This window comes from Sphaeramia orbicularis, chromosome 3 (genome assembly GCF_902148855.1).
Source record: "Sphaeramia orbicularis chromosome 3, fSphaOr1.1, whole genome shotgun sequence".
Taxonomy (NCBI): Eukaryota; Metazoa; Chordata; class Actinopteri; order Kurtiformes; family Apogonidae; genus Sphaeramia; species Sphaeramia orbicularis.
This window is the reverse complement of record NC_043959.1, coordinates 15,122,072-15,142,066: the sequence shown is the minus strand read 5'-3', so window position 1 is coordinate 15,142,066 and position 19,995 is coordinate 15,122,072. Positions and strand designations below refer to the sequence as shown.

General features: G+C 38.5%; 1 protein-coding gene across 1 annotated transcript in view; it reads right to left on the bottom strand.

Moving 5' to 3' along the window:
- Positions 1-19,573, bottom strand: part of pcsk6 (proprotein convertase subtilisin/kexin type 6) — a 31,224-nt gene extending 11,651 nt beyond the window's left edge. Inside the window, exons 1-12 of the mRNA XM_030129791.1 lie at positions 19,246-19,573; positions 16,672-16,776; positions 12,278-12,388; positions 11,980-12,123; positions 11,129-11,205; positions 9,990-10,078; positions 8,944-9,116; positions 8,639-8,851; positions 6,935-7,035; positions 3,150-3,253; positions 2,908-3,025; positions 1,343-1,531 (exon numbers count right to left, since the gene is read on the bottom strand). Of these exons, the coding sequence (XP_029985651.1) occupies positions 1,343-1,531; positions 2,908-3,025; positions 3,150-3,253; positions 6,935-7,035; positions 8,639-8,851; positions 8,944-9,116; positions 9,990-10,078; positions 11,129-11,205; positions 11,980-12,123; positions 12,278-12,388; positions 16,672-16,776; positions 19,246-19,410 (1,589 nt within the window). The 5' untranslated portion in view covers positions 19,411-19,573. The remainder of the gene's footprint in view (positions 1-1,342; positions 1,532-2,907; positions 3,026-3,149; positions 3,254-6,934; positions 7,036-8,638; positions 8,852-8,943; positions 9,117-9,989; positions 10,079-11,128; positions 11,206-11,979; positions 12,124-12,277; positions 12,389-16,671; positions 16,777-19,245) is intronic.
- Positions 19,574-19,995: the final 422 nt, after the last annotated feature.

Genomic DNA, 19,995 nt, shown 5'->3' with positions numbered 1-19,995 from the left:
CACCCACCATCCACCGTCCCTTCAGAAATGTCCTCAGAAAAATGTGACCAATTTGCATCATTCTTTAAAAATAAAATCATTACTATTAGATAAAACCTTAGTGCCTTAACATCTCAAACTGAACCTGCCCTTCCTTTCTCCAGGAGCTCCACCTGGGTCATGTCTCACTTGAACGGTTTAGATCTGACAGAACTGGACAGTATTGTTGGTCAGCTCAGGTCTCCACCTGCTGCCTGGACCCTCTCCCACCTACATTCTTCAAAACTGTCTTGAACTGCTTAGCACCAGAGGTTCCTCATATCATTAACTGGTCTCTTCAGTCTGGTATATTTCCCACATCACTAAAAACAGCTGTCATCAAACCACCAAATTAAGGGGCTTTCTGTGACAATCAGACTCTGAAAAACTCATCCATGCATTTATACCAATCAGACTAGATTACTGTAATGGATTACTCACTGGACTCCCAAAGTCCAGTATTCACAGGTTAAAACTCATTCCAAATGCAGCTGCACGTATTCTCACTGATACCAAGAAATATCAACACATCACAGCCGTTCTAAAATCCTTGTACTGGTTACCCGTTAAAACAAGAGTCGATTTCCAACTCCTGCTCCTGGTTTACAAAGCCCTACATGGCCTTGGAGCTCAGTCCATCACAGATCTGCTCATCACTTACACCCCAACACGAACACTTGAGTCAACAGGCGGTGGTACGCACTGGTCCCTCACAGCAGATTCAAGAAAGGAGAGGCAGCATTAGTGAACATGCCCCACAAAAATGGAACACCCTCCCTGATACAATTGGACTGGACACATCAGTAGCCATTTTTAAAAACAGGTTAAAAACGTACCTTTTTCGACAGTGTTCTGTTGAATTGTGTGTGCATGTGTGCTTGTGTGGGTATGTGCGCAAGTGCGAGTTTAAGTGTGTGTACATATGATTGTTTACTTGCAACTGAACTTGTTTTTATGATTGTTTTTTTCATGTTATATACCTGTTCTGAAGCACATTGAGTCTGCCTTGTGCATGAAATGTGCTCTGTGAATAAAGTTGAATTGAATTAAACCAGTATCATTCAGTGAGACAGATTGAGTTAAAGTATGTGTTGGTGTTTATGTTTGGAACCGCTAGGATTATATGAGATCTATGAAATATAAACCAATGAACATTCACTACAGGTAGACTTTAATGTAAAACAATAATAACGTGTTTAAAGCCTAATTAATAACCTAATTCTAGCTCCTTTTATAAACATACACTTATAAAGCAGCACAATAGCCTCTTCCACAGTAAACATGACGTTTTTTATATGTGTGAAGCCCTCATTAGCCTTTTCACCTCTTGGCCAGTAGCTGTGACTTGGTCCCAGATGGAGAGATGAGGTTGATCTCCAGGTCTCCTCGTCTCTGGTGGACCATGATGACCCTCACCACCACATGTTCCAGGTAGGACACATGCTGTCCAGGATTCTCTGAACATCCAGTAGTGTTAATGCTGCTGTTCAGACTTTGACCAGCGTGGAAGTGTCTGAAGATCCACAAACACAAGCAACATGTTAGAATAACAACAGTGTCATTCCATACAGTTCATGACCAGGACGGTCATGTAAAAACAAGGCTCTAGACACAGTACAGTCATCTGTTTGGAGCTGAAGGGGAGGGAAAAAAATGAGGAAAAAAATACACTGGATTCCACAAAATGACAGAGAAGAGGCCTGTTAGCAGAGGTGGGTAATCCCAGGTTCATCAAGTCAAAGTCCTGCCGTGTATTGGTTCCAACCTGTTCACTGAACACAGGTGACCACTAATTAACCCTTCATCTACCTGGATGAGCAGTTGTGCTCATCAAAATGGGCTGGTTCTGAGAAATAAAAGTAAGAGTCTGAAATAATGTCATTTGATGCAGAAAAGTACTTAGTGGTAAAGTTTTATAGAAGCAGCACCTTCCACGGCTGGAAGGAGAAGCCAACATGGAAGTGTCAAACTCCAGTGTCCACTAGGGGTGGGATCTTAAATGGGCTATTTTACAACACAAGTAAACATGTTTCCAGCCCGGGACAAAAACTCTGAAGTTCAATCAGTAGTTGTGTTTTAGGAGTGACACTAACAAAACAGAAACAGGCTTCTGTCATGAAGTTCACTGGTATTTAATTATTTAATTACAACACCTGGTGGAACTTAGGTGCAACCAGACAACCATTGGAACTATTTTTAAGGTACAATGTTTTTTATCGACTCTGAGGTAAATTGTGTTATGTGTTGCCAGGTGTTTTTTTTTTTATCTGTCTGACTGTTGTGCTGTACCAACCCCCCCCCCCCAGGATCTTATGCTGCGTTTCCACTACATGATATTGACTCGACTCGACTCAACTCGACTTTCCATTACTAAAAAGGACCTGGAATCTGGTACCCGGTACTAATTTTTTGGTATCACCTCCACCGAGGTTCCAAGACTGGGGAACAGATACTAAAACATGACATGTAAACACTGCAGACCACTGATTGGTCAGAGAGTCGTCTCTGTGACCTGCCGTTTTACAAAAAATAGATGTGGAAGTTTCCAGTAAAAATAACGGTAGGTTAATCCACATGATGACAGCCCGTAAAACTACACCATGGTTTGTCGAGGAGGTTCAGACGTAAAATTTCAGCATGAGCTTGACGAGACAACATGCAACAAGCGAGTTTATCAGAAACTCTGAGCAGATGACACGGAAGTAACGCGCTGCATCGTTATGACGTCCAGGTACTGTAAAGTCGGTAGTATCCTGTAATGGAAACGGTCTCCAAGAATAGGACCTTGTACCTGAGTCGAGTCGAGTCGAGCAGGTTCCACGTAGTGGAAACGCGGCATTAATAAACACTGATGGGACGGTTCTATTGACTTGAAGGTGTTTGTTGAACCTGGTTTGTCTCTCAGGTATCTGGGTGCAGATATGCTGAGGAGGGACAGTCGTCCACTTGGAGGCCTCCACCACCATGGCCTCTGCATCCACCAGACCAAAACCATACAGATGGCTGACTGTAACAAAACACAACCTGGTTATAACACACAACACAGTACAAGTAGAAGCACTACCGTTCACTCAGAGTGACCCAGTCTAAACCAGTGGATCTTCTACGTTAGTACTGGTAGTAGAATGCACCTCTGTGTCCTGCAGCATTGGTCTTCCAGTCGTCAGCTTTCAGATGGACAGGTCTAGAGGTCTTCACCAGTAGATGTTGAACATCTCTCCACGTGAGAAGACGACTAGAAAATACAAAGACACAAAAAACCTGATAAAGGATGTCCACAGCCAACAAGAGATAGAGCTAGTCTTAAAAGTAGTGACACTGTGTAAAATATAAACAGAGTCCATGATTTCCAACTCTCATAAACCCATGTTTTATCTAATAGTACATAGAAACTATTCCCAACATTATGACAAAATGTACCATTTGAAGAAAAAACGGTAATTTGGATACCGATGGCAAAAACATGTTGGGACAGGGACAACAAAACCCTGGAAAAGTACATGGAACTAAAATAAACAGCTGGAACATTCTACAACTAATGTTCCAGATTGTTCTTTTTGGTTCTTTGGTGTCATTTGGATCCTGTTGATAGTCTGTGGTCACTTTGTGTCTAGTTGTAGACAGAGCCCCTCATTTCACTGACAAAAACATCCATCATCTGATTCAAATACACACACTGGATCTGTGTATGCCCTGGAGAGATCTGCATAGATATTTACACATATATGCAAATATAAACACATTTATAGAATATTTACACATCAAATACAACTATCAATCAACTATACAAACCACACAAATACACAGAAAAACAGGGGAAAGGCAAAAAAAAAAAACAGCAGTCGCTTTTCCATTGGACATTTGCACAAAACTTTACCAGTATTTACTAAATGTCAAAGAAACAGGAGTGCGTAATGCAATGATTTGTTTATTATCGTGATGACACGAGGAGTCATGCCATTAGCATGGCGACGAATGCAAATATCATGTTAATTTACAGATATATTCATTATTACTATAATATTACCCCTCTATCTCCTACTAAATTAAAAAATGATTGGGTTTCCTGGTGTGTCCACACATACCATGACATGTTTCTTCTAAAACTCTTCTTCCACACATGTTTTTGGAAATGTGATAAAATAATTGGGTTTTGGGAAATGGTGTGTAGAGTACTAAAACAAATAATGGGGTGTGGGATTCCAGCGTGCGGGAATGTACTGCATTTTTGTAACTTTTCTGATGGAAATGTAGCGGGAAACGACATATACTTGATTAAGGTACTTTTAGTGGCTTCCCTATTATAAGAAACTGGGGAAGGACAGAACCACCAACACAGGACCAGTGGATCGCAATTATTGATGGAATGTATACAATGGAAAGGGTGACTCATAGACTGCGACTACAGGAAGCCCAAATGGACAAAAAGTGGAACAAATGGACTGTTTACAGAGCTCAGAATGATGGAAAGACTGGGTAACGTGAATGTATTGGAATATGTGTAATGTACCCAAGCAATGTTGATTTGTTCGTTTTTTGTCGTTTTGTCAAATATATGTGTAAAAAATTTCAATAAAAACTTGTGAAAAAAAACCCTCTTCTTTTTTCGCTTGTTGTAACGTCCATCAACATCCATTTTTTTTATTCATGTGTCTCCAGTTGTGGAAAAAGGTCTTTCCACTGCAGTTTTACGTGATATACCATTTGCGCTACACCTGAAGCACCACTTCTTGCAAGAGCAAAAAAAAGTTTTTGTGATTGCAAAAATGTTCGTTTTTCCATTAGGTAAATTTTTATGCACGTTATATTCGCACAGTTTGAGGGTCAATGGAAAAGCGACTAGTGAAACTCAACAAAAACACATCAAAACACACTAGTAGAACCCTCTAGAACAGCACTATCACTATTATATACAATTATTTACAAGAATTCATCTCTAAAACAGCACTAAAAGTAATCAAAGTCAATTGAATGCCATAAAGTGTAAACTGTAGCGCCAGAGATACAACAGTCATTAAAGGGTTAAACATTCATGGCACACAACTGGTAAAATATTTTAAAGGTCCTGTACAGAGAATGTGTTTTCAGTGGATTACCGCAACACCTTTGGTCTGAATCGTTGGTGTTTTTAAGGGACACAGACTCTGTTTCCCATGAGCACTAGCTCCTACTGTCATAAGTGCAGAACTGTGTCCAAGGCTGCATTAGTTTGGAAGTTAATGACTGAAGAGTGGATCCTCTTTCCAACTCTGCATTTCTTTTTTCCACACAGTAACTTTCAGGTGCAAAATGACGTTTGAAACGAGACAACAAACAAACTTTATAAAGTCTGTTTGTGTCGTAGTTTAGTAACTAGAGTGAAAACCAAAGATAAACCAAACTGTTAGTCTGACTCCTGCTTCTATGTGTGTTTTCCTCTGGAGTTCCTCAGTGTTCCTCACAGACGGCTGTTTCAGACGGGTCCCAATAATAGACATTTGCTGTAGCTTTAACACAAAGTATTCAGTCCTTTTTCTAAATGACTTCAGTCCTTCTTCATCTTCCTCATTGTGCATTAGTTCAGTTCAGCTCTAGCTGCTTCAGCCTTCTGCATTCACAGTAGAATTCACTGGTAGAATTGTCTTGTTCCTGAAGGACAGTTTAGTACCCAGGCCCCGGCAGGAACATTCAACTCCATCCAGAACCATTTCAGTGGGACCTTCCAAAGCCCTTAGTTTGGACTGAACCAATGCTCCAAATCCAACAGATGAGCCCCATCACAGAGCTAGCCCTGTGGCTAACACACCAGTGTTTACTAAGTGTTTGACTGAGCTACCAACAGACACTAGAGTCCAATCCAATGTTCCAATGCATCTGTGTGAAGAACAGAAGCATTCTACACCTGTGGAGAAGGAAGAGGGACAACTGCAGCTCTGTTTTCATTCCTTAGTTCTATCCATGGGTTCAATGCACAAGTTTACCTCTGTTTTAGTCTGTGCTCGTTCACTCTACCCTTTAGTTTTCAGTTTTTTTCTGCCAGTCCAGCTCCAGTTCCAGTGTCCACCATTACAACTAACAAATCCAACTAATCCCTTTGTTTAGTTAAAGGACAGATCTGACTCCTCACTTGTTCATCTTACTTCTTTCTTCTAAACTCTGCCGGTAGGTGTGTTGTTGTCATAGTAACGTAAGTCTGCCATAAATCAGTCCAGTCTGGTCCGACCCGACCAGGGAAGATGGAACTAGCATTTGGAAATAACCTATTTTGGTGAAGATAATCTCATTTTAAACTGTGGACTACAATCAGACATATATATAAAAATGAGACATTTTTAAGATCATGCAGAAAGTCTGTACAGGACCTTTAAAGAACACCTCAACTTTCTTTACATGAAATACCTTTACTTTTAATGGTCTGCCTGATAATTGTTGATCAGCTGATTGATTCTTTTCCTGGCTTTATTGAAGCTGTATTTTACACCATACACCATACAGATATGGTTTATGGGACGAAGATCTGGGACATCAACGACCTGAAGACAAACATCACTGATGTCACTGACACCATTGATGAGGATATGATAAGACCAACATGGAACCAAACCCAGGTCCATCTAATGGTCCCTAATGGTCCCATATAGAGGTGGATCAAAGGAGGGAAAACAACTTCAGTATCTACTTTTCATTTTGTAATGATTTCTACAGTTGTCTGTTGATTTGTTTTAGTAATAAATGTGTTAAACTGAAGACAGACTTTATGGACACCCTGTTTAATAGATGATGTGCCTAACCCTAACCCTAAATAAATGTGTCTGTAAAAGTGGTTTATATTGTGTTCTTTCACTACGTCCACTGGACTGACTGTATTCAACCCATGGATTCAACAGTTCAATGTCACAGATTTGTAAGTGCCTGAACAAAAGCTATTGTGACTGACTTTGCCTCCAGAGTGAGAGCTACGATTCCAGCCACGATGGGAGCAGACACAGATGTTCCAGTGTGGCTGTCGGTGCAGCGATGGCGGAGGTCGGTGGTCACCTACATCCACAACCAAACAAAACAAGAAAAACACATGAGAGGGACTCCTACCATTAAAACACACCACCTAAACTTAATTTCAATATCTGTCCATTAATTATCATTATCATCTGCAATAAATGTTTAAAACAGTGTGTTATAGTAAGATATAAAAAAAATGTACTTGCATTTTTTTTATCATATTTATTATAAATGCACCTGTAAATGTTGATAATGAAACTTATTTGATTATATAAAAAAAACTTTTCCCCTATTTTCCATGTGTTCATCCATTTGAGTTTGTCTAGAGCAGTGTTTCTCAACCTTTTTTGAGCAAACACCCCTTTACATTATCAAGACCCTCCTAACCCCTCCTCCCAGCTAATCTTATCTTATCTTATCTTACCTTATCTTATCTTCTTAATTTTATGTTATCTTAATAACCAGAACTGTATAGTTGGCTATATAACAAATAAATGGGTAACTTATGGTTATTATTTTACATTTTGATTTCAACCACTTTATTGAGGCATACATACATATATACATTCATATATATATATATATATATATATATATATATATATATATATATATATATATATATACACACACACACACACTCATATATACAGATATACATACATACATACATACATACATACATACATACATACATACAGTATATACATACATACATACATTTATATATATAATGGTTTGAATGTCAACACAACATTAAACGTACAGACTTGTTGGTCCAACAGTCTTAATGTGTGTGACTTTAATGTTAGAGGCTTTCAGCTGAATATTTAAGGAGTTATTCTGGGATTCTAAAGCACTTCATCTAAATTCTACTTTTCTTTTCTTAGTATGAGTTAAATGATTGAATTTAGACTTTCTAAATTCCTGCTGGAGCTCAGAAAAGCCAGGTTTTATTTTTCAGTTTCACTTTGCTTTCCAGGGATTGTCCTCCACCCACATACTGAACCAGGACCATAGGGGTCAGAGGCTTTAACTGGACCTGAGTCAGTCCACTACCAGACCATAGGGGTCAGAGGCTTTAACTGGACCTGACTCAGTCCACTACAGGACCAGTCTCGGGTTTATCTGATGGTCTTTACAAACATCGTACTAACCATGTGTTTCCCCAGTTGTCATTTGTTTTTCAGTCACATGACACCAGAGATAAACCACAGTCTGAACAAACACAACCTGTGTTGACCTTGGATCCAACAGCCTTTAGCCTCTTTGTACAACTAGGACACACTCAAGTTATGACTTTTCATCTTTCATGCATGAGTAATGATGAAAATGTATCAAATTAAGATTTTTTGTTGGTTTGTCTGTTAGCGAGATAACTCAAAAAGTTATGGAAGGATTTTGATGAAATTTTCAGGAAATGTTGATACTGGCACAAGGAAAAAATGATTAAATTTTGGTGGTGATTGGGGGGGGGGGGCGCAGATCTTCCTTGGTGGAGGTCTGCGCTCTCCGAGTGATTTTCAAGTTTTACATATGTAAACACTGTTGTGCATAACGTATTCCATATAATAGATCTATAGATCACACTGAAGACAGTTTATATACCCATCCATCCATCCATCCATCCACCCATACTCACTATCCTCCTCTCATTAAACTCTCCACTGCTGTAGGTGGTTGCGATGATGGAACTGCAGGCCTCCAGGTACCAGGGTCTGTTTCCGTGCTCCGTGGTGCTGGAGATGGAGATGGTGTAGATGCTGCTGGTGTAACCATCACATGAGCAGTGATCACCCTGACGACCACCGTTACCCGATGCCCACACAAAAATGGAGCCCAGGCCTTTGCGACCCTGGATTAACATGAATACACACAGATCTTTAACACTGATCTGATGTGTTGCTGACATTATTTTACTGTGTGATAAATGTTTGATGATCCAACCCTCTTGATGCCTTGCTCAAAGGCCTGCTTTGTCAGGGGCCCTGGTCCGTCCACAGTTTTGCCGTCGTCTTTGGGCCCCCAGCTGGCACTGTAGATGTCGATATAATCAGGCCGGATGCCCAGGGACTTAGCTTCTACCATGTCAGTCACATCCCCATCCAGCATCCGGATACCTGTGTCCATGGCAACACCATGAGCTAAAAACACCACCTGCAGCACACATTCACATGCTCCAACATGGGAACATGTAAATCAGTAGAAGTAATTCTGTACAAAAGCAGGAAAATCATGTGTTTGCATGAATCCTGTGTAAACATCCACATGGCTGTTCATGTTCTGGTTTTGTTCAAAACTGAAAAACTTTTGGCAGTCTATATTTAAATGTCTTTCTGATGTACCAGGGTCTCATATTGAACCTGAGGCAACAATTGCAATATTTGGCATTACATTACATTTTTTTAACCAAAAACCTAAAAATCTAATTGCCTTCACCACTCTTCTAGCTCGTAGACTAATACTACTAAAATGGAAAGGTAAACAACCTCCAACATTTAAATCTTGGTTTCTGGATCTTTTACATCATTTAACATTGGAAAAAATCAGATATTCTATAAGAGGATGTGCCAATAGGTTTTCCAGTACCTGGCAACCTGTTGTGAATCACATAAAAGAGGTAGATCCCTCACTTAGAGTCTTATAAATATGAGTACGTGACTAATATCCATGTTCCTTATTTATTTATTTATTTATTTATTTATGTATGTATTTATTTATTTATTATCTTTTTTTGGTGCAACAGGGTGGGAATGTTCATGGGTTTGGGTTAAAAAACAAAAAACAATGACTGTATTATGCTTTTTCTGTGACTAGATTTGCAATAAAAACACTTTGACCAAAGAAATGGAGGAGGAAAAAAAAAAGGAAATAAAAAAACATCCACATGATTTGTGAATGTAACATCTGAACAAGCCTAACATCAACATTTGTTGGAGTTTCATGTGTGGAAAAAGCTTTTGTCTGTGAAAGTACTGAGAAAATAATTTTACCTCCTATACGAGCATTGAAGGCAATTCCCACAATGCAGTGGGAGTTATTAGCTGCAGCAGCCACTTCACCTGCACAGCGAGTTCCATGTCTAGTAAACAGAGAGAAATAGAGGGATTAGTCAAAGAGAAAAGCAGAAGACTGCAGAAGATCCACACATTTAGGGCAGGGATGTAAAACTTATGTTAGTTCAGGTTCCACAATCAGACCAGTATGATCCGAAGTGGATCAGAACCAGGACAATAAGGACAGAATAAACAACAAATAATGATAACTCCCCAAGTTTCTCTCTGTTGTACTTCAAAAAATAACATTAAATTATGAAAATATTTACATTTACGAACTATCCAAGTAGAATAGAATAGAACAGAACAGAATATAGAATAACCTATAAATGATGACAAATACACATGTAGTGCAAAAAACACCCAAAAAGCATTAAATTATGAAAAATGTACATTTACAAACTACTCAAACAAAAAAGATGTGAATAACCTGAAAAAAGAAAAATTTTAACAACATTATGTCTCAACTTATCATGAATACATGTTTATTACACATCAGATCTATAACGTCACAAAACATTTAATAACAGGCAGAATATTGGTCCAATTAAACAGAATTTTAATTTAAATATTTCAGATCGTTCACATTTGTTCAGGTTATTCTCACTTTATTGTTAAAGGATAGATTGTAAATGTCATTTTCATAATTTAATGTTATTTTATCCACTAAAACAAAGAGAAAAATTTGGAACTGTCATTATTTAAAGGGATAATGTAATATTATTTTTCACATTAAACAAGAAGATAATTTGGAGTCATTATTTAGAGGTTATTATTTTACTTTTATCATATTGGTATGAATATGGAACCTGAACTAAAACCAGTTTAACACCACTGACCACTAATATCTTCAGTGTAATTTTTGTATTGAAGGGCCGCAATGGACCCTTTGGTGGGACAGTTTTGGCCCGCGGGCCGTATGTTTAACACCAGCATTCTAGGATTTAACAGTGTGTGTCATTTATCGTCTATTCCTGCCAAGAACTATGGTCAAACACATGAACAAACAGGTAAACATTATAGTCTAATAGTTGACAGCAGTGCGATGGACACACTGGGCCTATTTTGTCTCTTACATGTTTTCATTGCGGAAGTCATAACGTGGTGTTGGGTCGTGGTCGTTCCCATTGATGTCATAACTGGCAAGATGGTCCTGATGGAAGACAAGGATGAGAGTAACAACTTACAAACTTATGACATAACCAAGGCAATTACTGATAGACAAAACCAACATAGAATATGTGTATAATAACAAAAACTAGGTTTAACTGAAATAATCAAAACTAGTTGCAGTGACCCTGTATGTCAGCGTCCTGTTCTATGTGGATCAGTAGGAACTAGACTGATATCTGGAACCATTTACATGTTCTAAACCATCAACATATGGACCAGTAGAGGGAAAGGAACATTTAGAATAAAAAATGCAAACATCTAAATTTCTCAAAACTGTGGACACACTTTGTAGATATTGTCCAGGAAATCAATCCAGAATGAAAACTGACATTATCATTATCATTATTATTATTATTATTGTTATTATTATTATTATTATTATTATTATTAAGCCCCATAAAAAGCCCTGGTTCAATACTTCAGTTTATGAATATTTATTTAATTATCATATTGATAATATATTGTCTAGTACATATTGTAAAAATTGCTGTTGTAATTGTGTCTTAATAGAGTGTGTGTGTGTGTGTGTGTGTGTGTGTGTGTATATACACACACACACATATGTGTATTTAGAGCTTTATACACATGTGTTTTTTTTTCTTTTTCTATTTTTCATTTTCTGTTGTATTAATCATTTCTTTCCTACTATTTCTATTCTACTTGAATGCTGGAACACCCAATAATTTCCCCCTGGGATTAATAAACTATTCAGATCCCGACTGTGATCCTGGTCCTGGTAACAGGTGACACATACATAGTTCTGGACCAGGTCCGGGTGGTTCCTTTCGATCCCATCGTCCATGATGGTGACCACCACATTCTTGCCAGTGTAGCCCCTCTGCCACGCTGCCATGACGTTCATGTCTGAGCGACAGGGACTGGTCCTGTCGTTACAGTGCTGAACAAAGACAAAGACACCAAAAAAGATGAAACAGTCACGAGTCTGATCAACCCACAGACTGACTCCAACATCTGCTCAGACGTGTCCATCCTCATCCTCATCAACTGATGAAGGGAACAGAAACACAGATCATCTGTGTGATTGTACTCACGATGTACCACATGTTGGACCATTTAGGGTCATTGAAGTGAACTGAGTTTGGTTCATTTTGGGTGAATCTCTTCACTCTGGGTTTGATGATCTGCTGCTGGGCCCATTCCACCTGAAAAACACACGACTTCAACATCAAACCAGGAACAACAGCAATAACATGTACTGATGAACTCTTTTCTACTTTATAACCTCATATATGTGTGTATATTTATTTATTTATTTATTTATTTATTTATTTATTTATATATCTGCCCAAATGGTGAATGCTGTTGCATTTTTGAGTGTTTATTTATAAATTAGAATTTGATTTATTTTTGTCTACTTATCCAGGTATTTGTATGACATTTGTACTTTTACTATTAACTGACATCACAACCATTTGGTAAAGGCCAATATTTTAAAAACCATGGGGTCTGTTGAAAAAAAAAATTCACTGGTTGTTGTTCTTACTCACCCAAAGGAATAAGAAATGCAAACAAACCTTTTTTAGGTTTTTCTTGGTGAATTACTTAAAGGGTTAAAACCCCACTGACCGTGACTTGCCCTGAGTCATGGGTGTGATGGCACCATTCATGACTAAGTGACCTCTGGGTGACCTCTAGGTGACCTCTCCACCCAGTCCACTTCACTTTTTATACATTTATGTGGAACAATTACATGAGTCAGATTCAATGGAATGATTACACACAGTCAAAGTTAAGGATCTTCCTCATTTGGTCCAAACCATCTGTGTGTAACTCATTTATTCCCACACCCACTGACTCAAGCTGCATTCAGCACTTCCTCTTTGTAACTTTGATCAGTTCATGATTGGTACAGCATTAAAATTATACAGTGACACGACTGTAGTCATGTTGGTTCACTTCACCACCACAGTGGTTAGGATTAGGATTAGGATTAGCCTGACCCTAACCAATAAAGTGTATGATTATGATTATTAGGATGTGATTGAAGTGTGAACTTTCAGCTTTAAATCAACAAGTTAAACAAAAAATATTGCATTAAATATTTAGGATTTAAAACCAATGTAGTCCTTGTAATTTCAGATGCTAAAAAGTAACTGGGCAAACTAGGATTCCTTTTTTTCTACTTGTATAAACATCCTTTGACTGGCTGAGGTCTGGAACCCATGAACAACAAATATTTGTCTTTGTCTTAGTGTTTGTTTTGTTTATGTTATTCGCTTTTTCAAAAAGGATAGTTTGTAAATGTAAACACTTTCATGTCTTTTTACTTTTTCACTCTTAAATATAGAGAAAAGTTTGGAGTTGTCATTATTATTATGCTATTATTGTACTGGTCTGATCCATAGTGGATTGAAAGTGGAACCTGAACTAAAATGATTTTAATATCCCTGCTTTATGTGACTGACTTGGTCACTGAAAAACATCCAACTTTTTCACCTTTAAAAGCTTTTGCAGGATGTTTTTGGGTCATTATCCATCTATAACATGAAGTGTCTTCTTTTCAGTGTCTGTCTATAGTCATTCTGGTTTGGTTTTTCTCCACTGATGATCCCATCCAAAAATTTCCCATCTTTTTGGATCGAATATGTTGTTACTGAGTTTGGATTAAATATAGGAAAATACCATATTTTTACTAAAAAATGCAAAACACACAGGATAATATTATAATATGTAGGAAAGGTTAGATGGAAAGAAAGAATAATTTGGAAGTCGCTACAAAATATTTCTAGGTCTTTAAGATTTAATAGCTGAGTTTTTTTAAAAGTACTTTATTCCCAGTTTCCAGATTGTAAGTGCTGTACGTGCACAAACTAAATTAAAACTTCAATTTTTGTCAGATATGTTTTGGTAGATTGAGCCCATGTTTAGACAGCAGGTAAGTACAAAACAGACTAAAAGATGAAATTTTTATTTAAAAATGTAGTTACATAAAGATGTATACCTGATTTTCACTGAAAAAACACAAAATCCAGACAATAATATTATAAGAAATGGTGATAAAAGTAAGAAAATAAGTAAGAAGTAATGAAGAAAAATTAAAGAGAGAGAAAAATGAATTTGCCACAAAAGCAGCTGTGGGTCTTTATCAATTAATGTTGTCTTTTGACGTCTTCTCTCGTAAAAATCACCACAATCACATGGCATGTCTGTTTCACTCTGATTTCTAATTACAACTGGAGTGGAATAAATCTATTTTGGGGAAAACGACCACTGCTGTTCTTCATTTCACTCAGCCTACATCTGTTTCTTATGAACTCAACTACTTTGTATTGAGACGTAACAATCCCACTACAATGACAGAATCAGCATTAGGGAAGAAGAGTTCAGGGTTAGGGTTAGCTGGTCTCATGCTAACCTAGGGCTGTGCAATTAATCGAAATTCAATTACGATTTCGATTATTACACGCAACGATTACAAAAATTATGTAATCGAGAAAAAACGATTATTAATTTTGAGTCGTTTTAATTCACGTGCACGCAAGCTCCCATGAGCTGCTCTGCCCCGCCCCCCTGTAAGCTACTGCTGCCTGCTAGCCGGCAGGTCCACCCCAAGAGGACAGTTGGACCTAGCGGTCTGGAAAAACGGCAGGAGAATCACAGCAGAAGTGCTTGGTAAACAAAAAAGGCAAGTCAAATTCAATTGTATGGAATCACTTTGGGTTTGATGAAGAAGACGAAGAGCAAAAACACATCACGTGCTAAAAGTGTTTGGTAGTTGTGTCCGCACCGACCGCTAACACAACAAACCTTTGTGACCATCTGAAGTTTAACCACCGCCACCTTTATCATAATCTTTATCTTATGAAAAACTAAAACGCATAAAAACTTCGTCCGCAATGCAATCTTCAGTCTCCGAATCTCTTTACGCTGCAACTCCCGTATTAACCTAACCCTAAACCATATAACCCTAACGTGCGTATTCTACAGGGTGTCCCATAAGTCTGCATACATAGGAAAAATAAACGTTTCTTGACATAAACCATTTTTATTTCTATAATATGCTCTATATGACTGCCATTTTGTCAGGAACACATTTCAATGCGTGTCCTCCACTGCTGAAGAACTATAAAGAAGAAATGTAAAGAAATACATGTTAGAACCATATGTATTATGTCTCCTATGTATGGAGACTTATGGGACACCCTGTAGATGGCTGATGTATACAGAAGGCCTGAACTGAAACCTCACAGCATGCCACTGAATTTACTATGTTTCATACTACATTGAACATACTTGAATTTATAATTTGCACTTTACGTGAGTTTTTTTTTTTTTTTATTGCTACAGTTCTATGGCAAGTCTATAGCAGTTTAATTCCAGTGCACTATTTGTTTACAAAAGGAAACACTTGAATTTACAGTACACTTATTTGATTTCAAAAATTTTTTTGTTTCGTACAAAAGTGAAAATACTTTGTTTTAGTGGTTAAAAGCTTTATTTATGTTTAAAGAGTATATTTTACATTGTTTTGCAAGAAAAAAATAAAAAACTTTAAGGTTAACAAATAATCGTTTTTAATAATCGTGATTTCAATTATTGCTAAAATAATCGTGATTATTTTTTTTTTCTATAATCGAGCAGCCCTATGCTAACCCTAGGGTTATCTGGTCTAACCCTAACCCTAACCCTACGGACATGTGGTCAAACCCTAACCCTACAGTGATCTGGTCTAACCCTAACCCTAACCCTAACCTTAAGGTTATGTCATCAAACCCTAACCCTAAGGTTATCTGGACTAACTATAACCCTAACCTGAGGGTTATTTGATCTAACCCTAACCTTAGGGTGTTCTGGACTAACCCTAGCCCCAGAGCACTGGTTTCAACAGGTTAGGGTTAGAGTTATCTGATCTAACTCTAGGGGTACGGGCCCAGGTGGAATTAAACGAAATGCAGGTAGAGGTGAAAAAAATAAAAGAATATTCATGGATGAAAATAATTGTCAGGACATTTAATGATGATGATCATCTATTTTGACTGTGGTTGACAGACGTCACTGAGCAGCACATACTAGAGATTTATTGATGGCGTGCGTTTTAGCCAAAACTACAGCCCTTAAAGTGAGTTACTGTGTAGACAACTCCTTTAATTAGGGGTCAGGTGCAGGTCTAATGTACGTGGATATGGACGGGGGCGGGTTTGCAGGCTGACACCCTGTCTGTTATCTCTCACTGAGGGGTGGGACTTTGGACGGTTTTCCCAGGTACCGTTGCGTCCCTACTTCGTACACACTGGGTTGGCATGGCTTGAACTGTCTTTGACTTCTGTGGATGGAATATGACATCCTGAAGACCACTGACTTCCATCCAATAATAATTCCTGCAGTAGCTGTGGTAGGGTCCCCAGTACACTGCTTTGCCCGGAGCCCATAATGCTGTTACTACGGCCCTGCTGACCGCCTCGTACGTTCCTCTGTGAATTCTCACCTCCGGGTCCATGTGGATGAAGCGGTGGGGACCCTTCTGGGAATAGGCAGCTCTTCGGACCACTCTGCTGTGGTGGAAATGGTAATGGTGGTCCAGACTTCCAATCTGTAACACAAACACATAACATTACAACCACCACATCTGTCTAATGTCGTCCGACTCCACAAAGTTCTCTACATTCCCAGCACATTGAAGCCATCTGGAGGAGGCCGCTGAATAAAAATGCATTTTCTATCTTGAGTTTGGACCAAAAATGTGAGCAGGAATCTCCAAACATGTACACAGCTGATAGTAATAATCCTCAACTCCATCCCTCAAACATACTTTCATATATCTGAACCAACAGCCTTTATCTGTGATCTGCTCTTTTTCCACAAGTAGAAAGTAAGAACAAATACTTTAGTAGCAGTAGTGGTTCATCAACAGAGGGCACTATAGCACCTGTCTCACATGAAGAAGAAGAAATAATTTCACACAATCACTAAAATATCAGGAATATACAATATTAATAATGTGGAATGACAGTTTTCCTTTGATATACAGGTGTAAAACATGTGGGCCCGTGGGCCAAAACCAGCCACCAAAGGGACCAGTTCAGCCCCAAAGGGTCCAATCCGGCCCCAAAGGGACCAGTTCAGTCCCACAGGGTCCAATTCAACCCCAAAGGGACCAGTTCAGCCCCAAAGGGTCCAATCCGGCCCGAAAGGGTCCAATCCAGTCCCAAAGGGTCCAATTCAGCCCCAAAGGGTCCAGTTCAGCCCCAAAGGGTCCAATCCGGCCCCAAACGGTCCAATTCACCTCCAAAGGGTCCAATTCAGCCCGTAAAATGCAAAAAGGACTGACCCACCCGCCCCCCCACCCGCTCCAGGACTGACCTCCCCCTTGGTCCAGGATTGAACCCGCCAGTGGCTCAGTGTTTTTTTTTTTTGTTTTTTTTTTTTCAACCTCCGCCAGGAGGTATTGTGATCACTTTGCTTTGTGTGTGTGCATGCGTGTTTGTTTGTTTGTTAGCAAGATAACTCAAAAAGTTATGGATGGATTTTCATGAAATTTTCAGGAAATGTTGATACTGGCACAACGAAGAAATGATTACATTTTGGTGGTAATGGGGGGGAGCATCTGTCTTGGCGGAGGTCTGCACTCTCCTAGTTCTTTTCTTGTTTTTTTTGTTATTGCTGTTGTGACCAAATAATTTTCTGCACGGATCAATAAAGTATCTGTATAATGTCAAATACAAATTTTTGTCTTTATTTCAGTGTAAAAAAAGGAAACTTACAAGAAAATAATTAGATAAAATTATCCTTTAACAATAAAATATGAATAATCTAAACAAATATGAAGATGAAATATCTTAATGGAAGTAAGTGTAATTTTAAAATCATTTTATTATTTTTTCACAAGTTTTTCTTCATTTTTGTGCATGTTTTGGTCTTATTGCTTTATTGGCTTTATCATATTTGTTTTTTTGATGGAGGGGCTGTTAATTGTATTCATGTTTCTCGAGTTTCTCAACATTATTAAATGTTCTGTGTATTTGTAGATCCACTGTGATCTGTAAATTATAATGTACATGTGGAAATGATAAACTGAGACAGAATATTGTTAAAGTTGCACCAATGTTTTGTAAGAAATTTCAGGTTGTTCATTTTATTCACTTTTTTTTAGGATAGTTTGTAGATGTAAACTTTTTCATCATGTAATTTTACTTTTTTCACTATAAAACACTGAGAAAAGTTAGGAGTTGACATTTGTATTCTATTTTATTTTACTGGTCTGATCCACTTCAGATCACAGTGGTCTGTGCACGGAACTGGAACTAACATGACTTTCACATCCATGGTTTAATCGTTTAATTTGACATATCCTTATCCTCATATTCATAATTAACTCATCCACAAATGTTCAACAGTCTGTGGACATATTTAACTGGTCCACTCTGTGTCCAACAGTCTGTGGACCCATTGAATCCAGGTATTTCTTTTCTAACAGGGGTCAGGGATGCATAATAATACTGACTAATGTCAGAATATAGTTTTATATTATGGGATAGATATCCTATTGATTATTAATATTGATGTTTCTGTGTCGGATCCTCATGAACAGGACATCTGACAGCTGGAGACATGATGTGTCCACATATTTATGTCCATATAGCTGATAAACATCAATATTTCACTGTAGTTTTATGGTAGATTTTTCGTCCTCAGTCAGATGTGATGACAGTAGATGGTTAGATGAGGAAGAAAATCATTATTTACAGTCAGAGCAGGAAAAATATTAGAGACATTTAGCGGAAGAACATTGAAAATCAGAGTCAGGGAGAAAAAAACAGAATGAATGTTGATATAAATTCAGTCCAAACCATCTGTAAGTTATTTTAGAAACAAAGAGAAGAACTGAACCCAAACGAACCAATGCACTGATATCTATCCCATAATGTAAAACTATATTCTGACATTAGTCAGTATTGTTTTGGATCCTAGACCCCTGTTAGGGGTTAGGGGTACAGTGTTAGGGTCCACAGACTTTTGGACACTTGGTGGATGTGACATTATTGGAGAAAAACCCACTGACCTGACCCAGGTTGACGTATCCGTACTTCGCTGCCACCCTGTCGGCCTGTTGTGGTCCACCTGTGACCCGGACAGCCCAGTGGTTGGTGTAAACGTCCCCGTGTCCGCTGACCGCTGAGCGCGCGCACCGCGTTAACAGCACCGCGGCAAACAGCAACAAACGCATCCTGACCGCAGCGCGCGCACAAACCAAACAAGACTCTGGATTTTTTCTAGAATACTAAAGCAGCGCAGGTTTGCGTTAACTGTGTCCGTCATGAGTTCATTCTTTGGTTCAGGTGAAACTCACTGTCCGCTTAGAAAACACGGACCATTATGTAGAGGAGCGGAGCGTCACGCGCACACACCAGCCAATGGCGCAAAGAGGCGGAAATGCGCGAGCCTACGGGATGATGACAGTAAACCGTACAGTGACCTCCTTAAACCACAGGCGGGAACAACAGTCAAGTACAGACACTGAAAAGAGAGAGTTTAAAGCAGATGTGTCAAACACATGGCCCGCGGCCCAAAACCGGCCGCCAAAAAGTCCAAACCGGCCCACAAAAAGTAGAAATGGCACTTAAGATATAAGCAGTCAGTGGTGTTGAAATCATTTTAGTTCAGGACATTCAGAACAATATGATCTAAAGTGGATCAGACCAGTAAAATACTATCATAATAACTGATAAATAATGACAAATACAAATGTTTATCTTTTTTCAGTGTAAAAAAAAAAAAAAAAAAAAAAAAAAAAAAGGAAAGTTATATGACA